The sequence below is a fragment of the Xylocopa sonorina genome, chromosome 9 (genome assembly GCF_050948175.1).
Source record: "Xylocopa sonorina isolate GNS202 chromosome 9, iyXylSono1_principal, whole genome shotgun sequence".
Taxonomy (NCBI): domain Eukaryota; kingdom Metazoa; phylum Arthropoda; class Insecta; order Hymenoptera; family Apidae; genus Xylocopa; species Xylocopa sonorina.
Window position 1 is genome coordinate 4,778,766 of NC_135201.1, and position 23,120 is coordinate 4,801,885.

At 43.1% G+C, this 23,120-nt stretch overlaps 2 protein-coding genes across 3 annotated transcripts in view; both read right to left on the reverse strand.

Annotated features, from left to right (window-relative positions):
• The window catches only part of Lapsyn (Leucine-rich repeat activity-regulated protein at synapses), a 63,326-nt gene extending 43,979 nt beyond the window's left edge, over positions 1-19,347 (reverse strand). Inside the window, exon 1 of one of the 2 annotated variants that reach the window (XM_076901634.1) lies at positions 19,252-19,347. In XM_076901634.1, coding sequence (XP_076757749.1) covers positions 19,252-19,300 — 49 coding nt within the window. In that variant the 5' untranslated portion in view covers positions 19,301-19,347. Of the gene's footprint in view, positions 1-7,785; positions 7,902-19,251 lie in introns of those variants that run through there. The other variant, XM_076901635.1, reaches the window with a different exon arrangement.
• Positions 19,348-21,886: 2,539 nt separating this feature from the next.
• Positions 21,887-22,767, reverse strand: LOC143427436 (uncharacterized). Its single transcript, XM_076901587.1, has 3 exons — positions 22,603-22,767; positions 22,141-22,230; positions 21,887-22,022 (listed from the first exon to the last, which is right to left on the reverse strand). Exons 1-3 carry the CDS (start codon positions 22,699-22,701, stop codon positions 21,996-21,998), a joined length of 216 nt encoding a protein of 71 aa, XP_076757702.1. The 5' UTR covers positions 22,702-22,767; the 3' UTR covers positions 21,887-21,995.
• Between the last annotated feature and the right edge of the window lie 353 nt (positions 22,768-23,120).

Consider the following 23,120-nt stretch of genomic DNA (forward strand, 5'->3'; position numbering starts at 1 on the left):
GGCCGTTTGGAAAGTAGAATTTTTATGCCGCTATCAGGTCGTGCCTCGATGCACCATTTTTTCTCTGTTCCTTGGGGCAACGACTGGTGCCGCTGCTGCCTACGAATAGGCGAACGAGGGTGGGAAAATGGAAATAAACGGGTTCTCGTGTTAATCGAAAAATGTTCCGCGGCTACGCCGTGCTTTGTATGGTCGACACGCTGTGAGTAACTTTAATGCTTCGATATTAGATAATTCTCACTTCGTTGTTTAGCAATTTTATCTACCATGGAAGAGAATATTTCGATGCCTTTGTTAATACGGATTTTAATGGACGTAATAACTTGGAACTCTGATTCAGAAGAGAGAGAAATTTGAGTAAGAATCGCAGGATTACTTGTGCATTGATTCATCCATGCGCGTTCACATTTTATTTTTCACAATTTACCCTCGAGCCAGCGTTTAACTTCCATTCCTGTTTCTCTATTCCTTCATTCCACGCGTACATTTCTACGAAGCATTTAGAGAGATCTTGCGTGGCCACGGCACCCTTCGTTCACGCTAGATATAAATTCAAATGCTCGATTCAGAAGTCTTTCGCCGGGGTTAAAACACCCCCTCGAACCGCTCCATAGCGTTCATTGATAACTGCCATTGATTAAAGTCCCCATAAATAGATGACGAGAAAAATATGCGCGTCGTTCCGATCAATTGACATTCCAATTTGCTGGGAAGATCGCGCAGCCCCAGGGTGTAGCTGGCAACCCCGCTGCAAGGGGTTAATAGAGGCGCACTATTTATAAGTTTATCCCGTAAAATTAAATTGACAGATTTTTAATTAATAAAAAGACCTGCTGCTCGATTTTTATAAATAAGCAACACTGATTGCAACCCCCCTGCGACTTTAATACACACCATTTTGTTGTTTTTTTTCGAACTTTACCAATGCTTTCGAGGTATACGCATGTATTGAAAGCTGCGTTTTAACTATTTACACGTGATGCTACGTTAAATAAATCAGAGTTCGCAGTTTTTACGTGTACCACTGAATTGTAACGCTTTTTATAGCTTTAAAAAATTACGAAGCTCGCGAAAATGAAAATTACATGGGTGTCCGAATATTAAAGTTACTCACCGTACAGACAAATTTCCCCATCGATTGTTTTGTAAATCGAGGTACCTCGATTTGCGAGATACCGCAAACAACGAAATCGCAAATTTGTCGTTGTGTTTGCTCGAGCAATTGTACAAACTAGACTCGAAAGTAGCGCCACGGGAATAATTGGGCACGATCGGTGGTCAAGCGGCGCTTGAACGGAAGAAGCTCGGTCCGCAGGCGGCGCGGAGAATTAATAAGAATCATCGGGTCGCGAATAACGTTACGAAGTTTCGATCCTCGAGAGTTGAAAAGCCACTGGCGAAGAAAAACCCCGGCGAACTTTCGCGAGGAACGACGAAACTTTTCTCGAAAGCGGAGGCACGATCGACTGCGATACCGGTTGGATATATTTCGATCCAGAAGAGCCACTGCCTGTCGATTCAACGGCCAAATAATGGCGAGTGCATCCAACCAAACACGAGAAATCGAGAGAGTACGATAAGAACATCGTTTATAAAAAAAGAAAAAATTATTCGCAGATTAATAAACTGTGCTGGCGATAAAGAGTCTAACGAGCAATTAGACTGTTTCATCCAACCGATCGTTCGACCGTTGGACAGTTCCTCTGCAAAAGAACAGAAGAAAAACTAAGCGCAACGATAAGGGTAGAAATGAAAGAGGAGGAAGGATAATTCTGTAGATTTTGTGGGATACGTAGACGGCTTGAACGGTGAAAAAGATGTCGGAGGTAAGGTACTCGAGGGATCCTCGAGCAGTTTAAATGGCGGATTAGCCGAACCGCGCTTACGGGGCGCCAAGAAAATCGATTAATCGACGGCGCCCCCGTAACTTCAGTTTAGCACGACGAAGGCGACTCGTTTTTACGTTTCGAGGCTGCCGGAAGGATCTAATAAGAGCTTCGCAGCCGCTTTCGTTTCACCCGCGAAATTGCTTCGCCACTTGTAACAATGTCCGACCACAGATTTGATTTTTCTCGCGCCACCTACTCGTTGAACCACGCTCGCCTGTCGTGTCGCCTATAATAATTGCGATGTTACGGGCCGTGGGGGCCTCTTGGAAAATCGCGACAAAGATGAACGATCGCGAGCAACGTTCTTTGTGCGCCGCCCTCTTTGTCAACGATTCCGTCGCGCGCCGTCCGTAAAAATAATTGATTCGCTTCAAAGAGCTCTGTTCGGTGGAGCAAGGAGAAAGAAAAAGGTCGCGAAGATGGATCGGAAGGCGTCTCGTTATTTCGTAGCGCGACTCGCGCTTTCGCCTCGACCGTTTATCGTCGACGCAATGGTTCGTCGAAGAACAGGGGGGTGAAAGGGAAAAGGTGGTCGCGATTGGTTCGTATTTGTCGAGCAGCGACTAAGAAGCATCTGTCTTTAAGACGACGGCGTCCACGAACGCGACGATTATTGGGAACCCCAATTAGTGGCTTCTCGACTGTTAATTGCACGGATACGGAATCGGTAAATCTCGCGATGCATCTGAGTTAGCATCTGATAATTATTATTGATAGTTGTGAATAGAATATTGTTATGTTCGTTGACGAATTGCGTGAGGAATTTTTCGATCTAATTAGGTTTCATGTAAATTAAGCTTGCGCAGTCGTTATTGTGTAGTAAATGTGTGTCGAGAAAAGATATTTTGCGTCCATGTTGCGAAATATTTCAACGTAATTAGAAATTACAAAATTTTATGTTTAAATTGTTAAGCTAAAATGTAACATATTGTTTGAAACAGTATGGTGCGTATAGGAGAGGAATGTGGGTCGAGATTGCATCGGTGAAAGTGAAAAATAATTCAACGAGTAATTACGGTGCATTTACTATTGTGCAACCATCGATCATTAGTGAGTTATGCTAATTTTGAACGTACCTAGGCATTATTTCCACATTCCTAGCTCTGCTACGGTCTTTAATTCATTTCTCACCCGAATGCATTCTCATTTCTACCAGACACTTTCTACGTTCGAGATAAATATGCAAAAGTTGCTACTTTCACGTTTCATTTGCATGAATTAATTCGCACGCAATTTGATGTTAAAAATTTAGATAATTTTTCATGAAATAATGGCAGGCTGGAGTCAAAAAACTTGGAGAACAAAATTTCGACGTAACTACGAAATATAGACTAAACAAGTTTTCTAATCTTGCCTAATGTAATCTTGAAACATCACCCTGGAAATACGCATCGCGTCGTCCCAAGCATTTCGATTTACAACGCGAACATCGAACTTGTTGAGAATAGCAAATGTAAGTAGTGGAACGCTTATACCGTGCAACTAGTTATATGCCAATTTGTCGAAACAAAGACGCTCTCGAATCATCGCGCAGGTATCTGCGATCAACTCAATAATTCGCAGTGGCTTCCAATGTTCAATCTCAAGGTATGTACATACATACATAGAGGTATATGCATCGACATCCTTGCAGGAGCCCTTAACGTCGCTTGATCGTGTTTGGGCTACACTCGTGGGAGCACGTACAATCAGTCGCGAAAGTCTATATACGCCCTCTCAGATTTGAACTATTGTAACAGGGCCAGCGAACTTGAACATTCCGTGAACGTCATTAACCCTTTGCACTCTGCTCTTTCATCAGCGTTAGCGATAGAGGCTATTACTAAAATGGTAATACCAGTATTACTAAAATGGTAATCAAATTTTTTTGCTATTCTAGCAATAGCTTCTGTTGCCAACGTTTTCCAGTAATAGAAACTGTCGATCTTAATAGTAAAACTTCAGAAAACGTGCATTTCTCAAAAAGCTACTAGGTGGAATAAATTCAACTGCCCAGTCAATACCGATTTCTCCACGGAGAGGACATCCGAGTGCAAAGTATGACAGCACAATTACATTTCTACGAAATATTTTATAAAGAGGTTGCGAATCGCTGGCCTTTAGAGGCTGAAAAATGGGACAGTAAGAATCAATAGAACGGTTCCAAAAGACAGAGAAGGTTCGAATTTAAGCTAGTCGAAAGATATATTGTATCGAGAATAAAGTGAAATTATGATTTATGAAGGGAGGAAGTTGCACGGAGAAAATGGAGGCTGACGTTTGTTGCTTTTACGTGTTGTATCGCAGAAAGTCTCGATCTTCAATGGGTTTCGCAATAAATCTTGAAACAACAATGGTGGTCCATATTTAGATCCTCTCCACCAATACGTGTAAGTATAGCTTGTCGATAGCGGTTTCTCTGGCCAGAGAAAAGGAAAGCAAATAAAAAATGTATACCCAAAAAGATCTCCAAGCAAATTTGCAAAATTTCCACCGATCAAGCTACGATCTTAAACGAAACCTTAGCACGCGCGAGAAAATACGAAATTTTCCTCGAACGTAACCCAAAGGCTAACGCCGTGGACGTAGACGGTTTTTCTAGCGCCGCTCCTCCATTTTTTTGCTCCATTTTCGACCCTGTTTTTTCATTTAAGTATTACCCGAGACCATCAATTAAAATAGCTTTCCGGCTTCCCAAAGATTAAATGCATAAAATTACCTCCAAAGGTGCGAGGGCAATTTATTTTATTTACGCCAGTCAAATGACAAAACGTCGCCCCATAAAGCTCCGCAAACTATAAATATATTTAAATCTAATTATGAATTATTAATTCGTTACGTCTGATATCGCGTAATAAGACTTACGCTATCAATCATACTTTCGATTTATACAACGCGAACGAATAAATTTGTCCACAGCTGAACGTCAACGAAACCGTTCGAGGAGACTCACCCCCATCAAAGAACCCTGACTGCGATACACTTTCAAACTTTTGCGATCGACTGTAAAATAGAGACGTCGGGTTCGCGGTTCGCAGAACGTCAACGAGTCACGAAACGTTCGCATCGCGAGGTACCAATTCGAAACCATTCGACGTGTAACTGAACTAAAACGATATTCCTACAATCTACGCGACGAGACGTGCCAGGGCGGTTCTGGGACCATATTCGAGCAACGTCGAGCGCATCCCCTCTAAGAACCCAGTCGATTGGAACGACGACAAAAAAAGAAACACGTTTCACGCTAGACCCAGTTTCCTCCTTGCACTCCACGCACCTATCCACAATTTAACTAAATGCTCGATGACTCTTCTTAACCCCAGCAACGTCCGCGAACCATCGTATCGAACAGATACATCGTCGTGCCCAGTAACAACCCTGTAGGCGACAGTAGGCACGTCGTTAGAGACGTGACGAAACAACGTCTCTGGAGAACCGTTTGACGTGTTCCCGATGAGCGAGAGCGTGGAGAACCGGAGGGTGAGCCACAGAGGGCCGCCACAAAGCGCTCGCGAGCGATTTCTCATTCATCTTCGGCGAAGCTTCATAAATATTCTCGAAGCTCCGTGGATATTGTGCACGTGTGTATCCATTGCCGAGTTCTCATCCGACTTGGACAAATGAACCCGCGGAATTCCTGCCAGGCCCACCCACCGCCCAAACTTCCATCTTCCCTTCGCGCGTCAACCGATGGGAAAAGCAACCCCGAGAGCCAGCCGCGCCATCCCTTCTCGCGAATCACCGCGACTCGAAAATTCATTCCACGCGTTCGACGCGTTCTCGATTTTCGAACGATTCGATCTTTCTTTCCGTTTTTTTTTTCTTTTCTCTCTTTCTTTGGTTTTCAGTCGGTCTTAGATGCTTAATCGAGTTGGCGAAGTTTCACGCTGGACCAATGGGGATTGCCACGAAGAAAATGGGAGAGAACCGGTCGGGGAGGCAGCGAGTTCTCGATTCAACGGAATTTCGCGAGTTCTGGAAAGGAGCTCCGGGATAATCGAGTCAATTGTAATTAGTATAGAAGACCGCGGGGGTGGGCTCTATCAATTGACCGAATAATACCGAATCTAACGAGAATGGGAGTATAAAAGAGTGCTGGGCTTTCTGCGGTGGCGGTCGCTGCGATAATAAAGGTGGGGATGTCGTGGTTTCGGGGTGCGAGGACAATGTGTCGTTAAAAATTAAAAAAGGAAGAAGGGAACGTGGGTGATTATATTGCTCGTAAAATTAACCGCCATGGTTCTTCATTTTCTTGAGTAGTCGGAAGGATTAGTTTGCTTGCTAGTTGAACCTCGCTTTTTTCAACTTTTTTCCAACAATTCACGATATTTTCGTACGTTTTAACGAACAATTAGATACCAATAGAAGTTATGTTATTCGTGTTTCTGTATTTCAAGTATAAATGTCGAAATGCAGATATTTTACCGATGAACAGACCGATTGAAGTTCCAACGCGAAAATCAATTAGCGATTCATATTCTAACGGAACATACATTTGTGAAATAGAAAAAATAACAGATGGACCATGTTTCGCGATAAAAAAGGGAATCGAAGAGAAATTTCTGAATAAAGATGCGATTCACGATACACCCGGTTCGGAGAGAAACTATTATGGAATATAGAGAGTAGCAATTTATATGCGGATAAATTAAAATAAATTCTGAATCAAGTGTACAAGGTTTAACGTCCGTAATTACGTAAAGCAACACACCCACGATGGTAGGGAATTCGATGGAAATACGTAAATTTAAAAATCAAATGCCAAGTGCGTATAAAATCCATTGAAAACTTAAACTTAAATTAATTATGGCGACAATTTTTGCAGCGGCATTATATTTTCGTACTGAAACAGAAACAAACTCTTTTCATCGCGATGAAAGGTAGGAATTTTATGGAGCCAGCCAAACGCGGAAATTCGCATCGATAATGTTCGACGATGGAATATGGAGAAGAAAATGTTCAATTTTAATAACTACATGGTGCTGGAAATGTGCAATAAATTGACGATACACCACGGATTTAAGAAAAAGCCGCGATGTATAAATATTTTCAATGAAAATTTTTAATTTCCTCTCAATGGATACCGTACGGCTGCATATTTCCAACGCAACGTATGGTGTGATTTTAAACACGTGTCGTAAGTGGCACAAAAATAGCTATTATATAATATGCAAAGTTGGTAGATACGCGAGAGAACCGATTTAAAAAGGAGAAAAAAAAAATGTTAAATTACAATCGAATTCTGAATTCGATGATGGTCGAAAGAAAATTTGCTTAATTAATCGATTCTTGGCGAGAATAAAATTATTACTGTTTCTAATAAATTTTCCTAAAAATTGGCAGACGTTCACAGCTGACATTTACGTCAACGCGTTAAACCAGACGTAAAGGATTTTAAAATACGATCGCGAGAAGAAGTGGAATGGAATTTAACCTTTCTAAAAAATTCATTTACTCGCGCAAGTAATCATAGTTGAGAAGATAAAAACCGTGCGACAAAGAAATATTAATGGCATACGTAATCACGAATAAGCACTCAATTTTACGTCAACGTCTACTTTTACTCGTTTACATTCGCACGAAATACAGAGTAGACCCTCGATCCCTCGAACAAAACATGGCGTATATTATCGAAATAACCGAATACTTCAGTTAATTAAATACCTGCGTCCTCGCACGGAAAGGTTATGAAATATCCGAGAAACGTTAACATTCAGCGATAAGCCAAACATTCAACAATTTTCTTCAATAACTCATTACACGTATAATCGATACTCTCCTCTGCACTCCTCCATATTGGTTTCCTCGTATCAATCGTTCATTAAAACGTACACGAATATAATATCCAATTTTCTTTTTTCTTTCAAACGTGTATCTATACGTATCTCTGTTATGTACGCTAAATTTCTCGACTAACCGTGTATCTCATCGCGAGGCATCCTCCATCGTTTTATGGCTAGGAATCTTCGCCGGAGGTCTTTCAGAGCGCCATCACGTCTTACCTAGAAGAACATTATTGGATTCCTTTGTAAGTAGCAATCGTCGCTGAATCATTACCGGTAATATCGCGTAATAAATAAAGACAGCAACAGACAGGAAGAAGAAGGAGGAGGTACCGTCGAGGTATTGCGAACTCAAAGACCTTCTCATTACCACGGCCGGCAAGACATTCGATATTAATAATGTATTTCGTATCAACGGCGAATCAATCGGATCAACCGACAGACAAGGACAGACTCCGCGTGGTATGTTCCTTCTATCGCTTCGTCGCGAACAAAGCGCATAATCCGATACTTGGAGAGGAGAAAAAAAAAAAAGAACGCAGAGGAGACGCAGCGCGACTGAAACAGAAACGACAGGACTTGCACCAAAACCGATAACCTCTCTCGAATTTCACGAAAACGGTTCGCGCATGCTCGACGAAAGAGATCGGTCGAAACGACAAAGGGGTGAAAGGTGGTTGCGCAACGTTCGCCAATTGTGGCGCGCGATTTCGAAATCCGTTCGAAGGGAGCGGCGACTGAAACCAAAACGACAGACACCAAAACCGTTAACCTCTCTCGAATTTCACGAAAACGGTTCGCGCATGCTCGACGAAAGAGATCGGTCGAAGCGACAAAGGGGTGAAAGGTGGTTGCGCAACGTTCGCCAATTGTGGCGCGCGATTTCGAAATCCGTTCGAAGGGAGCGGCGACTGAAACCAAAACGACAAGCACTAAAATCGTTAACCTTTCTCGAATTTCACGAAAACGGTTCGCGCATGCTCGACGAAAGAGATCGGTCGAAGGGGTGAAAGGGGTGAAAGGTGGTTGCGCAACGTTCGCCAATTGTGGCGCGCGATTTCGAAATCCGTTCGAAGGGAGCGCGAAACAAAGCGGGTCGCGTCCGTTCCGGGCTACCGCGACGAGGAGAAAGCGAGATTAGGAGGAGCTCAATCCTTTTAACGAGCCGTTAATAATCGCTACCTGTCCGTTGGGATCTTCCTCGCGGAGGTTAAGAACGGTTTTGGGTCAAGAAGAACGGATTGAATTGAAGGACGCCTGGCTGGCTAAATTTAAACAAGCCAGAGGAAGGAATCGAGCCACCTCTTCCGCTCGCGTTCCTCTCGATCCGATCTGCTATCCGTCTACCGCTCTATCCGTCGCGACTACGCGCGTCGCTGTTTGGGGATTGCCACGGATCTCCGTCGCGTATGTGCGCCTGGTTCGTTTCTATTTTCGCAGGCGAAACGGCGCGATCGATGCGAATTCAGAAACATCGCCGCGGCGAATTAATTCTGGGATAATTCCAGCTACAGGATACGGCACGAGCGATCCCTGCGCGCAACCACCGCGCGCCGAGAAAACATTCCCGGTGTGTAAAGTCCTAGAGCGCGGATTACCACGGCCGATTACAAAAGTAATGGAAATTCGGAGCGTTCCTCGGTAATCCGGTATGCAAAGTTCGTTGAACACGGCGGTACGTCTGTTTGTTTAAGCGCGGGTAACAACCAACGGTCGGGTAATTATTATTGGAACGAAAAATTACGCGTTTTCTTTTGTGTTCGACATTATGAGGCTCCTCTGGCAGCGGGAACACGGAACACCATGCGACGAGGACAGGCTCGCACCGTTAAATCGAAACGCTTGTGCACAAACACTTGTGCGCGCGACGCGTTAAATTGAGACACAGTGAATCAAACTTCAATCAGAATACATATATATCTTTTGCATATTTATAATTTAGATGTTTCGCGTTTAATGAATATGTATGGCTACGCATGCTAGTGTGAAACGTTGATTAAATAATTTTCTGAAACATCAGAAAATATCGTCCACTGTTCTGCGTGGACGAGTCGCATAACGAGATATATTCTGGCGGACGCTTCGAATGATTCCAGGGAAAGTTCACCGCCCTCCAGCAAAGGAACCGAGCCATCCACTAAAAAGCAATTGAAGGAGAGGAGGTGATCCACCTTCCGAGCATTACTTTCCAACTTCTGCCTTCGTCTGTACCCTTGCCAGGCGAAGTATCAGCCGAAGAAAAACTTTCGCTGGGAGTCGTAGAAAAGTAGTTGGTGTTGCGCGTAAAGGCGGAGGCGGGCAGGGCGGCGCGTTTAAACGAACCTATGCAAATTTAGCAGCGGATAAGCGCGGATTGAACGGCAGCTGGCAGGGAAAAACGCCAGGCTCGAGGCTGATCCGATGACGCGTACACCGCGATCGATACACGTCGGATAACTCGTGTATCGAGATGTATCGCGGACGTCGGATCGGCCTTCTATTTAACGAATCCAGAACGAACGGTGGGCGTCCTTGGCGCGCGTCGATCACGTATTCAGGAAGACCACGGTGCAGCTTACTAGTGGCGCGGCTACGCAAACGAGACGGCTTCTCGAAGAAACTTATCGCGCGCATTCTTTTCAACGCCTCGCGTTCGCTGATTGAATGGGGCTCTGGGACGTTTTTCTCACGGTGCTACGATTGATACGCGCGAACGCGGTTCTTATTCCGGCGTTGAAAGGCGAGGAAAGTCCGCGTCTGCCTGGCGTAAGCTATTTAGTTCGATAAAATAATATATACTGCGAGCCCGTGTGGGCAGGTCCGTGAATCGAGCCAGTTAAGAGTCGCGCCGTTCAACTTCTTTCGCCAATCAAAAGGCGCCTGGGACTTTCCTGGGAAAGCTCGGAACTTTTCAGCGTGCTCTCTCGTTCCTTTTATTTTTTTTTTTATTTTCTCTCTCTCTCTCTCTCTCTCTCTTTCGATCGCTGAGATCCCTTTTAACACCCTGCCATTGTATCTTTCATCGCCTGAATCCTTTTTCGGTCTACGCGCGCGCTGCTCCTGTCGTTGCTGAAATTTCCATTTCAGCCTGCGCTTTTTATTTTATTCCCAGGATATTTCGCGTACGCCCTCGATTCTCTGCAAGTGCTTACATGTACGAAAATATATCATTTACGTCAATTTTATGTATCTGTTAATTATTTACAAAAATGCATAAATATCATGTATTAAATATCGTATTTTTGCTATTGAATGTTTATGCTTTTATTGTAGTGCATCTTGAATAAAGCTTTCTTGTTTCGGATGTATTGTTATATCATTCTTTAAATATTCAGAAACACAGAACAGTGTAACATAAGGGAGCTACGAATCAGAATGTAAACCAGTTACGAAAGTCTACGTATATTTTACGAATTTTGAATGAAAGAGAAACAGATGTTTCAAACAGTTCGTAAAAGTCACCAAATATGAAAATGCGAAGAAAGGACGCCCATGGGATATTTAATAAAACTGATATCCTTCGATATATAAACGCGCAAAATTGGCTCGAACAGCGTAAAGGGTGTTATTAAACGATAAAATATTACAAATCCATCAAAGGTCCGGCAAATTCCAAACAAATATCGCAAAGCTCGTAATACCCATTACAACTCTAAACAGACTTTCACAAAATCATATTTTCGGGATATTTATACTCCCCTTTAAACAAATGTACGAAACATTGTTACTTTCCCAGAGTTTCCATAAAGGTTCGAAAAATGCCCGACTTTCATCAAATATAATATATTTATCTTTCGTTACTGATTATGCAATCATCCCTTTCCCTCTAAATTAAATGTTTAAAAAATGACTAATAGCACGGAAAAGCAAAACACCTGTTCGATGTTTAAATGAAACCCTCGGATAATGTTTAAATACTTTGCTGCAATTATAAGCAAAGTTCAGTTTCTAATGGTATAGTCTCCCCTTTTTACGAACCAGCACCCGTTATCTCTCGTTACTGATTATGCAATCATCCCTTTCCCTCTAAATTAAATATTCAAAAATTCCTAACAGCACGCGGAAGCAAAATACCTATTCGACGTTTAAGTAAAACCGTCGAACGTTGTTTAACCCATTCGCTGCCAAGCCCAGATAATATGAAGCTATTTCCATTGCCATTTATATTTGGAGTGGTACTGTTTACCAAAGTTCTGTCATTTCTTGGTAAAAATACATACATTATCATACATAATCATTTGCATGCATAAAATCAAAGACGAGTATACTCGTCCTTGGCAGCGAACGGGTTAAGTACCTTGCTGCGATTCCAAGTAAAGTTCAGTTTCTAATGGTACAGTCTCCCCTTTCAAAGAACCAGCACTCGACGCGCTGTACAAGTCCAAGAGCCCGGCGGTATCGGTTCGTTCGCGACGTTAATAAAAAAGAATCGCGACGGTAATCCCGCGCGACATGAAAAAGCTGCCGTTGGAGAGAAATCGGTAACGATCATGTGTCTGACCCGGTTTGCGCCAGCCCCGGCAGCGTCCCCCCCTAACTCGATACACAAGTTGCTCCGGGTGCAGCGCGTATCCGTAACTTTCCGAAATGAAATTTCCCGCTAATTTCAGGAAGAATGCAGTCCCCGGGAGTAGTGTCGTCGGGGTGAACTACGTAATTATTCCTTCGGTCGCGTCCAACTTTCCGACATAGTTCCCCGTGGCCCCCGCCCATCTTCCGCGCCCTGGCTTCTTTTTCATTCTTGTTTCCAGAGCTCCCCAGTGGCCGCGTTAGCCCTCCATTAACGCTCATTAACATGCCGTATGCAGTTTTAACTGGAACATCGATTCCGAGGACGGCACACGACTGCCCCGAAGCCTCCCCCGTATCTGCATATGCATGGAAGCCTCTCGATGCGTGGCTCTAAACGAGAGAACGGACTGGTTACGTCGCTGCCCGTTCGCCAGGGTGCGTCGCAATCATCCGACGCCGTCTCGACTCGTTTTCTACCGTCATTAAGGGGGACGCGCGATTCCTCGAATCGAACGAGGTTTTCCAATGATTTTTTTTTTTATTCCTCGTTCGTGCGGCACGGTTCGAAAACACCCACGCTGATACAGGCGCGCGAAATTTATTTCAACGCTTCTGGTAACTGCCTCGGATTTCAACCAACTCGTCGCTCTGGTAAACTTTGTTTTTATGACCGAACGGATCGCGCGAGGTGTGCTGGTGTCCTGGCGTACCAGGTGACGTCCGTGGTTGAGGTGATTCTGTAGAAAAAACTGCGTCGAAAGCGTGCAGCGACACTTTTTTTGTACGAGACGCTTTGGTTTTCGAAGTTCGAGGAGCACAGTTGGCTAAATGGTACACGTGAATGTAGCTGATGCGAGTGGTGTACGCGATATGGCGTGCTTTGGGGAAGGACTCTCTGGCGCTAAATTTGAGAGCACTTTTGTATCGATTTTTTTTTTTTTTTGGTAAAAATGTGTAAATTTTTCGAGAAGAATGTCAAATATTTAATATGTTCGAGGATAAAAATTTCAGGGGATTGTAAAAATAGTCAGGCGATTTCATCGGTTACCCGTTACTTTGGGATGCATAATGGTTATGTGAACGTAGAGTAATATGAAATGTAAATTTTACGGCTTTAAAATTTGGATGGTATAGCGTTAATGTCATTTTGCATAACAATGAAAATGAATTCTATCGCAATCACGTCCGCGAACGTGTTAAACAGAGAAAGTTGCTTTAGATTCTAATACCTTCTTCTTGGTTAGCCACCCTGAACGCTATAATACCTCGCTAATCTATTTGTTTACATTAAATTAAAAGTTCCCTGGTAGTTGGATCCGAGCTTTGCATTCTCTCGTTCATAATTAATTTAAACTTTCATCCATTAAAATCCCTACCTGTATCCACCACTTTCGAACATTTTTTTTTTAAACTGCTCAAAGCTTAAAATTCTATAAATTTTGCATCGTTTATGCACGGATTAAAATACGCGCAATGGGAAATTAAATACTTAAAATAAACCTGCAGATACACAATAAAATCACCATTTAAGCCTGTACAAAACGCAGCCACACATTTTTTAGTTTAAAGCTTTGAAGCACAGTCGCTTGACTAAATTAGATTAGGTTAGACGAGATAAGTAAAAGACGACCTACATTCCCATTTATGAATAAATCGATATATTCGACTTATTTATTCGCTCGATTCGATCGATTTTCCTTCTCCTGCAATACGAGACAACCAGCGTTTAATCAAATTCGTTCGTCAAACTTTCACCCTTGACATCCCCCTCGAAATAGCGTCTGAGCCGAAAATCCAGCTTTCTGAATCCCCTCGTCTTATTTCTCTTCATTGAATCGGCTCGGCTTCGATTCTTCGCTCATAAATACGGAGATAGCCCGTATATAAGCCGAAAGATATTGCAAACATGGACGAGAGGAGGCAAACATATTTTTCACGCGACATCGCGGCCAATAAAGATACCGTCGCCTCGAATCGAACTGTTGGGGGGAGTGGAGTGGCGTGTCGCGGCAGATTTCCAACGAGCCTCGAAAAGGGTAAACACGGTGAAAAGTAAGTTTTGAACGCGGTCCGTTTCTGTAACAGCTTAAATTCCCGCGCGGTTCTACCGGCCCATTCGACGGCATTAAATTTACGGCTTTTCGAAAACGCCACCCTCGCGGGCCAGGCCAGACGCACACGTACCAGGGTTTAACGACACGGGCCGGTTATAATGGCAGTAAACTCGTTTATCGCCTAAATACACACGGCGCCGCGCTGATGGAACGAACGTCGATGGTGTAACGGGCGGGGGGGCTGTAATAAGCAGGACGGAATCGCTGGAGAAAGCGACGCGCGATTATAACGATAACACGGCCAGATTTCAATTTCACCGTGCTAATAGCGATGATTAATCGAAACAAAGAGGGACACGCGCCGTGTACGGAATTAATGGCCGGCAATTAGACGGGCATCGGCGATCGACGACACCGGCCTCGTCGTCGTCCGTCGAGCAAACACGACGAGGCGCGATCGTTCGAAAAAAAAAAAAAATCGCTCGAGATGGAAAACAAACACGAAGAACGCGGACGCCCAAGCGGAGGAAACACAGACGGACGGTCGCGCCGATTTATCGCCGCGCGAATCGCGGCGATGTGTTTTCGCGGCCGATAATATCGACGGTACATAGCTTTCGCTTTAGCGATCCCGGGAGCAAGTCGTTTTCATTCGGCGCACCATCAATTTGAATATTTGAAAACGAGCCGGCTCCAATCCGTCCCGAATAAAACTGTGCCGGCTGGGTAATTTGCTTTAATCTTGTCGATTTACGAGAGGATACGGCCGCGCGAATTTTTACCTGAAAATCTTCCGCGCCAATCACCCCCGCTCCGTACCAGGCGAAATTCACGGGATGATTTTTCATTTAATTTCGGTATCCTCGATTTCATTTATCGCGGATGGAACGCGTTCTCGATCAGCCAGCGATAGCCAATTATAAAAAAAAAAATATATGTATACATATATGTATAGCTGTTCGAAAGGATACGGGAAACGAATCGAACGTAAACAGTGGGGACGGCGAGGATGAAAAAGTTTATCTCGTTCCTGGAAACGAAGTTGCCAATTGTCCCTTTCTGCTCGATACGAGGGTGTTGCGATTTAACGGTAAAGGGAGGAGCACGCCGCGAAAGACAATTTGTCCGGGAACGCGGTACAAAAGAATCCGGGTACCGTAGTTTCCGCGATAAAACGAGCGAGCATTGAAACTTATATCGGTCGCGCGCGGTATCGAACGGAAATAAACGCAAAAGTAAATGACAATCGTGCGAATGCAGGGGCGTGCGTGTAATATAACACGTTCGATCGATCGTGGTTTAAGAACCCCTGAAAGAACTCTGTGAACAGGTCAGAGTTGTCTCGAGGGTGGAAGCCAACCGGATATGCAGTCTTCTCCATCGAACAACGTGATTTCGCATCGCACGGCTTCGATTACACGCGAACTGTTTTCCTGAAAAATTTCGATGTTCGTTTCAAATCAATTTACCGAGAGTACTTTTATTTCCTCCTCTCTCCTCTATCTCTCTCTCTCTCTCTCTCACTCTTTGTTATGGCGAGTAAATGAGTCGCGCGAATTCACCAGCTGGAACTCAATTGTTCCCAAATTTCCATTGCACGCAGAAATTAGCGGAATCGAATTCGAACAGTTGACGAATAAACTGAACTCGATAGAAAAATCAGACTATCAGTGCGTCTATTATGTACAGACGGTTACAAATGTGTTAATACGATGATCAAATTTCGGTTCCCGTGTAATTAATAATTCTTGCGTTAGTTAAAATTGCAGAGATTCTGTAAATCCGATGAAATTGCATACAATTGCTATTAAGGAAGCGGAAATGAACGCTCTGATTACGTGCAGTTGCCACCAGCAAATTGAATTGTATCAAATTTATAGACGTAAAATAATCACTTCTAAAACAGTGCTCCTAAATTTACTTTGAATCGTGATTCCATTCAATTATGATCAGATATCCTACAACCAGCCCACTTCTTATAAGATATGGTAAATTTAATAAGGTAAGCACGCAAACTGATACAAGAATGTTAAATTATTAACGGAGCATATTAAAATTGGTTGCAACGATGACCGCTAAAAATGACCAAACAAAAATAACCAGGGCGATCCCTTTGAGGGTCGCAACGCACAGATTGTATTGATTAATGTAATACACGGTGCTTCTCTCGTGAAACATATTTCACGAATCCCTTAACTGTTTTCATACACAAAAGCCTTTTTTTACTTAAAATTTATACACACCAATTTTAGCGACTACAAATAGATATACACGTACAAATACATAACGTTTCGTTTACTAGAGACAGTAACTGTTCCAGACTTCAATTCGAGATAGAACTGCAATCGACGATACACAATCGACTAACCTAAGCCTGATTTCGATTCGTGCCGAACCAACTGTGATTGAAATCGTTCCTCGAGGGGAAGAACCGCGATGCGTGTCTCCTCTAGTGAAAAGGCAAACGGGTTCTTAGCATCTGATGGGATGCGAGAGGAACATCTGCCACGACTCGCTCCAGGTGCGCGCAGATTCGACGGGATTCGAAAGGAGGACGCGAGAACCGATGTCGATCGAGAATAATGGCGGTCAGGGTGACGGTTGCGAGGTCGAAAAACGTCTCGTGGAGGGAAAGAAACGTCGCGACCGGAAAAGAAAGGCACTCTGGGCCCGCTTGTGACCGCGCGGTGGAGAACAATGGCGGCGGGGCCCGCTGGAGCGCGAGGGCCGATCGCCGTTGCACATCAGCGAGGCAAAAGCCAATTATTCGCGATACGGCCACCGTCGGTGGGAAACTCGGCCAATGTGCCGGGATAATTGCATTTATTCGTGATGGAACATCGTTTAATTATATGGTTAAATGTAGGCGAGCGCGGTGCGTGGCGTGCGCAACGTTACGTTCGAAAGCGCTTTTGTTGGTAACGGTTGGAAACGCGCGAGCGAAACGGCAATCGAGGGATCCGTGTAGCTCTCGGCAGAGCGCTGGTTCTTACTCGCTCTTGACGTATGCTACGTCGACTTTAATGGGCTTGTATCGCGTCGAATTTCCAACCGTGTCACTCCCTCTCCCTCTCTCGCTGGTCTGCTCTCGACGAAGATTAGAAAGCTTCGAGGCAGCCGAAGAGGCTGATAACGATACGCCGTCAGTTTTTTCCTCCCTCATTATTACGTAAACGATGGCGAACCGCGCGTGTACATCAGAGGCTTTCGTAAAACTGAAACGGGAAATCCACCGTCTACTTGGCCAGCGGCACGGTCGCGTCATTTTCTGGGGAAAAGAAAAAAGTCCGCGTTCCTCGGTTCTATTTGCGAGTGCGGCGGCGGAGCCGTCGAGTGACGAATAAAAATTAACGAATCCTTTTCCGCGCGGAGGTTACGCGTGTCGTGAATTTAACATTTAATACGGGTAAAGTGTGGCCGCGCGTACGCGTCGAATTAAAACCGATGGAAATTTTAATTACGCACGCGGATCCGACGGATTGCTGAAGAACGCGCGGACGCGATTCGCGAATATTATTTTAATTAGAAACCTGTCCGTTGTTGTTCGCTCTAAAATTGCTTAGAGCGCTTGCAGACCAACGCGGGTCCGAGCAGGTACGCTTTTTACGAGGCGATGAACGCGACAGAGTTTTTCCTCGCGCGTGTGTAACGATTTTACATCGTAGCCCTGATTACATTTCGAGTCGAGCCTGTCGACGAAACAATCGCGCGGTTACGTAACTTAAGGTTGGCAGGAAGACAACGGTCGTCGCCCGTAAGAAAAACCGTGAACGAGACCGACGTGGCGCGGGTGCGATTTATCAACGTTCACGAACGGAGATTAGCTTTCTCGCCGATAACGCTGACTCTCGTGACGCTACTCTCTTCGCCCCGTTCGAGGGGAAGTAATTTAAACTCGATCTGGATCCAATCTCTGTCGCTTGTCGCACGCAAAAATCTCCTCGCGGAACGATTCGCGTCCGGTCTGTTACCCGCATCGCGCGGCCCTCCCGTGCGCATTCTAACGAGGTTCAAATATTTGCCCGCGCATAACTGATCCGCGTATAATTCTATAAACCACCGTATCACCTCTGTCAACGAACGAGAGAAGAAGATACGATATTTCCAGCTCGCGCACAAAAGCACAAGAGACCGCCGTTAATGGACCAACGATCGAGCTCTTCCTTGTGTTAGAATTTTTTTAAGATGGCCGCACGCCAAACGTCAAATATCGTGCATAAATATGTACGCGGGACGTTTTAATATTCATGCGTTGCGATTCGAAGCCGCGGAAAAGTATACAACCGGGTACCCCTGAGATTCGAACCGGTTGATCGATTTTCCGTGGAACGCAATTCCTGCTGCATCTGAATTTGCTTTGTTCCCGATAACGCTGGAACGATGTCGATTCCTACGCAACCGGGGCGAAACAAAACGTTTGGAAAAACAAAGGTCAAGCCAGAAGGAGACGAGCACACGCGAAGGGCTGAGAATCGTATCGATGTAAGTAAAAATAACGGAAACTGAACTATATACGAATCTTTCGTTTCCCAGAACGAACGACACGAAAAAAGTACACGAAATTCGTGTCATAATCGAATGCTGAAGTCAATAGAGCTATCGAGACTAAAGGAAATAAGAAGATGTGTTTCTGAACCAGCAGATCATGGAAGCTACGTAATCGTTCCTTTCCTTGTATTTTCTAAGATATAGATATTGTAAACATATATCGCGCAATTATCTTTCGTCGCAATATTTATGTTCTATTTTAGAATCAAACTAAATTTGTCATTTTCGTCGTTTCTGGTATTTGTTTACAATTTTGATGAAAACGGAGCTTCTCTATTCGCACATTCACTGTTCTAAACAGTAACTAAAAACAGAAATCGTACATGCGTAGTATCTAATACAGGCGACAATGATTCACAGCTCCCCCCCGTACGATCGACCGATTATCGATCGAGCAGTTAAAAAATCTGTAACAGCTAACAACGCACTCTCTTGCACGCGAGGCAAACATGTACGCAGAGATCGCGGAGGAAAATCAAAGGATTACAATCCCTGTGTTCTGCTTACCTGTTTTCTTGTCGCACCATCCGGCAGAGCTGCTCCAAACGCGCCTCATGGCCCGTAGAGCGAAGGTCAGTCACTGTCGATTCCAGTAATTTCCACGTTTTCCGTCCACTGTTTCGTTCGATAACGTTAGAGCGACGCGTTAGAGAAAAATCGAGAGGATCTCCGTTTCGAGCGGGAGGGCATCTCGCGTGTCTGTACAAAGGACACACCTTTCGTAAAATCGGGAAACAAACATCGCAGCGCACAAAGCGATCAAAGGGGGATCGTTGAAACGGCGCGTATCCTTGCTCAGCGACGAAAAGCAGGTTTCACTACATCGTTATTACCATCCCGGCAGCCGTTTCCGAGAAACTGCTCTTCCAGAGTTCCTGCCTGGGTTTTTTACCGTTCCCACACGGCTAACAGGTTCGCCGCGAACATCAACCGGAATCTCTCGCCGATACACTTTCCACTAAACACGATAATCGTCTGTTCCTGGACGCCACGGGACAATTAACCGTGCCGTGAAAGGATAACACGGAAGAGGGAGCAAAAAAACAGACGCAACGATGCTGTTGAGAAACTTGTTGCGACGCATTCACGTATCTTCTAAGCTTGATAAATGACTTCGTATTCCTTGTGGCGTCGTCGAAAAGTTCGTCCTTTGGGCTTCACAGAACGGTCGAACACAGAGCGGGCAGATGTGCTTGCGATCCGAGACAATGTCATACAAGTTCCCGCGTAAACAAATTGATCGTTGTTTCGTTGGTTCCTTTTTTTTTTCTCTTCGTTGACCGATCGATCGAACGATCCTTGGTAATATTTCGAAGCTGCTCGTCGATGGAAGTATCGACGAAAAATCTGCGGGCAGATCGAAGGAGAAATTGTGAAGAAATAGGTCGCGTCACAGAACGCGATGTTGCTTGCACGACGTCTCGCACACGACTGCTAGGTCGCGCGTTCGGCCCGAGGACCGATTTTAAGTTAAACTATAGCCCGAGGAGCGGTGTCCCGAACAGGGCCGATTTTCCTCCCTATTTCTCTGCGACTGCTCTTGCAATCGAGATCGACATGCCTTGCGTCGCAGATAAAAGGTTAACGAGTAATTAATCATCTAAGTACGGAATAAAAAGGGTTATCGTGTCTTGACGCATCCTGAGAAATCATCGGTGGTATCTTCGGTCAGCAATTAATTTTCAAGACCCAGACGACCAGCGTCTTGATTCGTACACTGTAGTAACAATAATAGAGTAACAAAATCGATGAATTCTGATCTGATTATCCGATCTGCAATACCGGCTTCGACAACGTTTAAAGGCCCGTTAGATCGGAGTACTTACGTGTATCTCGGCTACCTTAAGTGCTTCTATCTGGAAACAAAGATTATGCTTTAACTCGTTCTCGTAATCAATGAATCATACTCATTGCAACAGCAACAATTTCAACCGATATCTCGTATTTTTTTATCTGCTACAATTTTTTCCAATCTGAAGTGTTCGAAGTGTTTCGAATGCGATGTGATATACAATGCGCTTATGTGGGATTGGTAACAATAATTTTTCATCGATGAAAAATTAACTATACCGATACGCGATCATGTATATATTGGTTATTGAATTATTATTTAATTATTATTATTGAATTATTATTTTTTAATTAAAATCATTATTTAATCAACAGGTTTATAATAAGTATTAATTTTATCGTATCGTTTCTGACGAAAAAGTATGCAGTATATGTATACCTGTAACGCCCTTTTCGTTCCCGGTTCAAAGGCCCTGTCCCCCTCGGTTTTCTATTGTTCGTTATCTCTGTCTACGCATAGGGGCCGATCTTATACATTTTCGAGGGGTTCAAAACCATAATGGCGTGAAAACAAAGAACGTCGCCGTCGAAAAGTACCTGGAACTTCTTTCCCTAAAAGGACTCTTGCGTGACGTTCGGAATTTACCTAAGATGGTAAGAATAGTTCTGGTATGTCGCGAGATGCATGTCAGGCATATTGGAAGCGAGCTTGGGTAAATATATAACAAAAATACGTTTCGCGCGAGGTAAATAAGAATTCCCGTGAATTTCGTGGATATTTCATTCTTTCCTGACAAGCCGACAACCAGAGAGAGAACATTTCTCGCTTGACTATGCACGAAAGCCAACTAATATTCCTTTCAACAGAACTGCTTTTGTAGTTATTAATTTTTTATACGGCTCTGCGTTTCATTCTGGACGTTCAACGAGCAGAAATATACGAGTCTCTTTGCGAAACGGTAATTCTCAAAGGACCCTATTCCATTGCAATAACAGAATATGAAATTATCGATTTTGCTTTTATTATAATTAACGATTACAGAGCGTTTATTTTTCATTTTGGAATTAACATCCTTGCATAAATATTATGTCGACAAGTGCTAATGTTTAACATTAAAACTAGTGAAAGTTTAAACTAGCTTTAATATTAAACATCAGTTTGAATATTAAATTAAAAAGTGTATAGATTAATAATCATTTCGGTATGTATATTATAGAATAATTTATCGTCTGACCTTACAACCAAAGATCAAAACGAACATCTCTGTCCCATCAAAGTTTGCAAGGAGTAATTATATTTAACTTTTCAAAAGAAATAAAAATAATTTCGCTTGTGATAAATGTGTATATTGAAGGGTTCAGGAACTGACACTGAAAATCAAGCATACATACTATGGTATTGTATTTATATAACATTTTAACTAAAGTAACAAATGTTACTTAATGTAGCATGTACAATTTTATTTATCAGGAATGACATCCAAACCCTGAAAAAGTACATAAAACGTAAGAAACATATTTATTTATTCACTTGAATATGTACAATATTATATAAGTATTTAGAACTCATTATATAATTATATATATTATATAATGAATACTTACGTTAAACTTCCAAAATTTACCACCACCTTGTTCGTAATCTCTTCCATATCCTATATGTTCAAGCGGAGTTTTCCAGTTCCTTACTTGAGGCTGCAACAACAAAATGTAAGTATATAAAGAATAATATTCCAACTAGCGGATTTATCACAGAATGATCTATAACTCTGGTTTACTCGTCATAGATAGTTCTTATAATGATAGTTCTTATAATAAGTTCTTATAACGAACATGAAAAGAATATATGAACGTTGCACTAACCAGTGGCGTACAGAGACATATACCAACAGCGAAGCTGTGTTTTCATAAAAATGACAAACATATACTGAAAATGACAAAAATAAACGGTTTAATATGTACTTATCATTTATATCTTAACTTTCATGAACTCCACGCCACTGATTATCAATTCGTTGTGCTGTAACAAAATCTTCGATTCGAGGTTAGATTACAAAAGCTACCTACGTTTCCCAGGAAAAATTTATTTATGTACGGTGAAACATAAAATGGCAATGCTGAGCAGACCGCAATTACCATCGCAGGTGGAAGAATTTCGTACCACATTGTAGAAGAAATTTGTTTAAATCAAACGTCTCCTCAACTTCTCCTTTGACAGTTACGTCATCATTGAGTCGATGCACTATCTATGCACGAGACCCAAAAACAGAATACAAATTTCCTACAGATTGCGCATTTAAAAATAATCGATTAAAAAATAGCCTCGCCTCTGCGAGAATAAAATAAATATTAAAGGAAAATAAAAGCTTTCTATAAATAGTAAAAAATAGGACATGACGAAGCGCAAAATTAGTAGTGATCAATTTTATCGTAAACTTCATATATATATATATACGTGTTCACATAAATTTGAATTGAAAATATTTTTTCCACTTCTAATTACGTATTTATATATTTTAGAATGACCAAATATACTCCACGCATATACCTCCTAATACTATCCAGTTTTTTATATATATATTTCT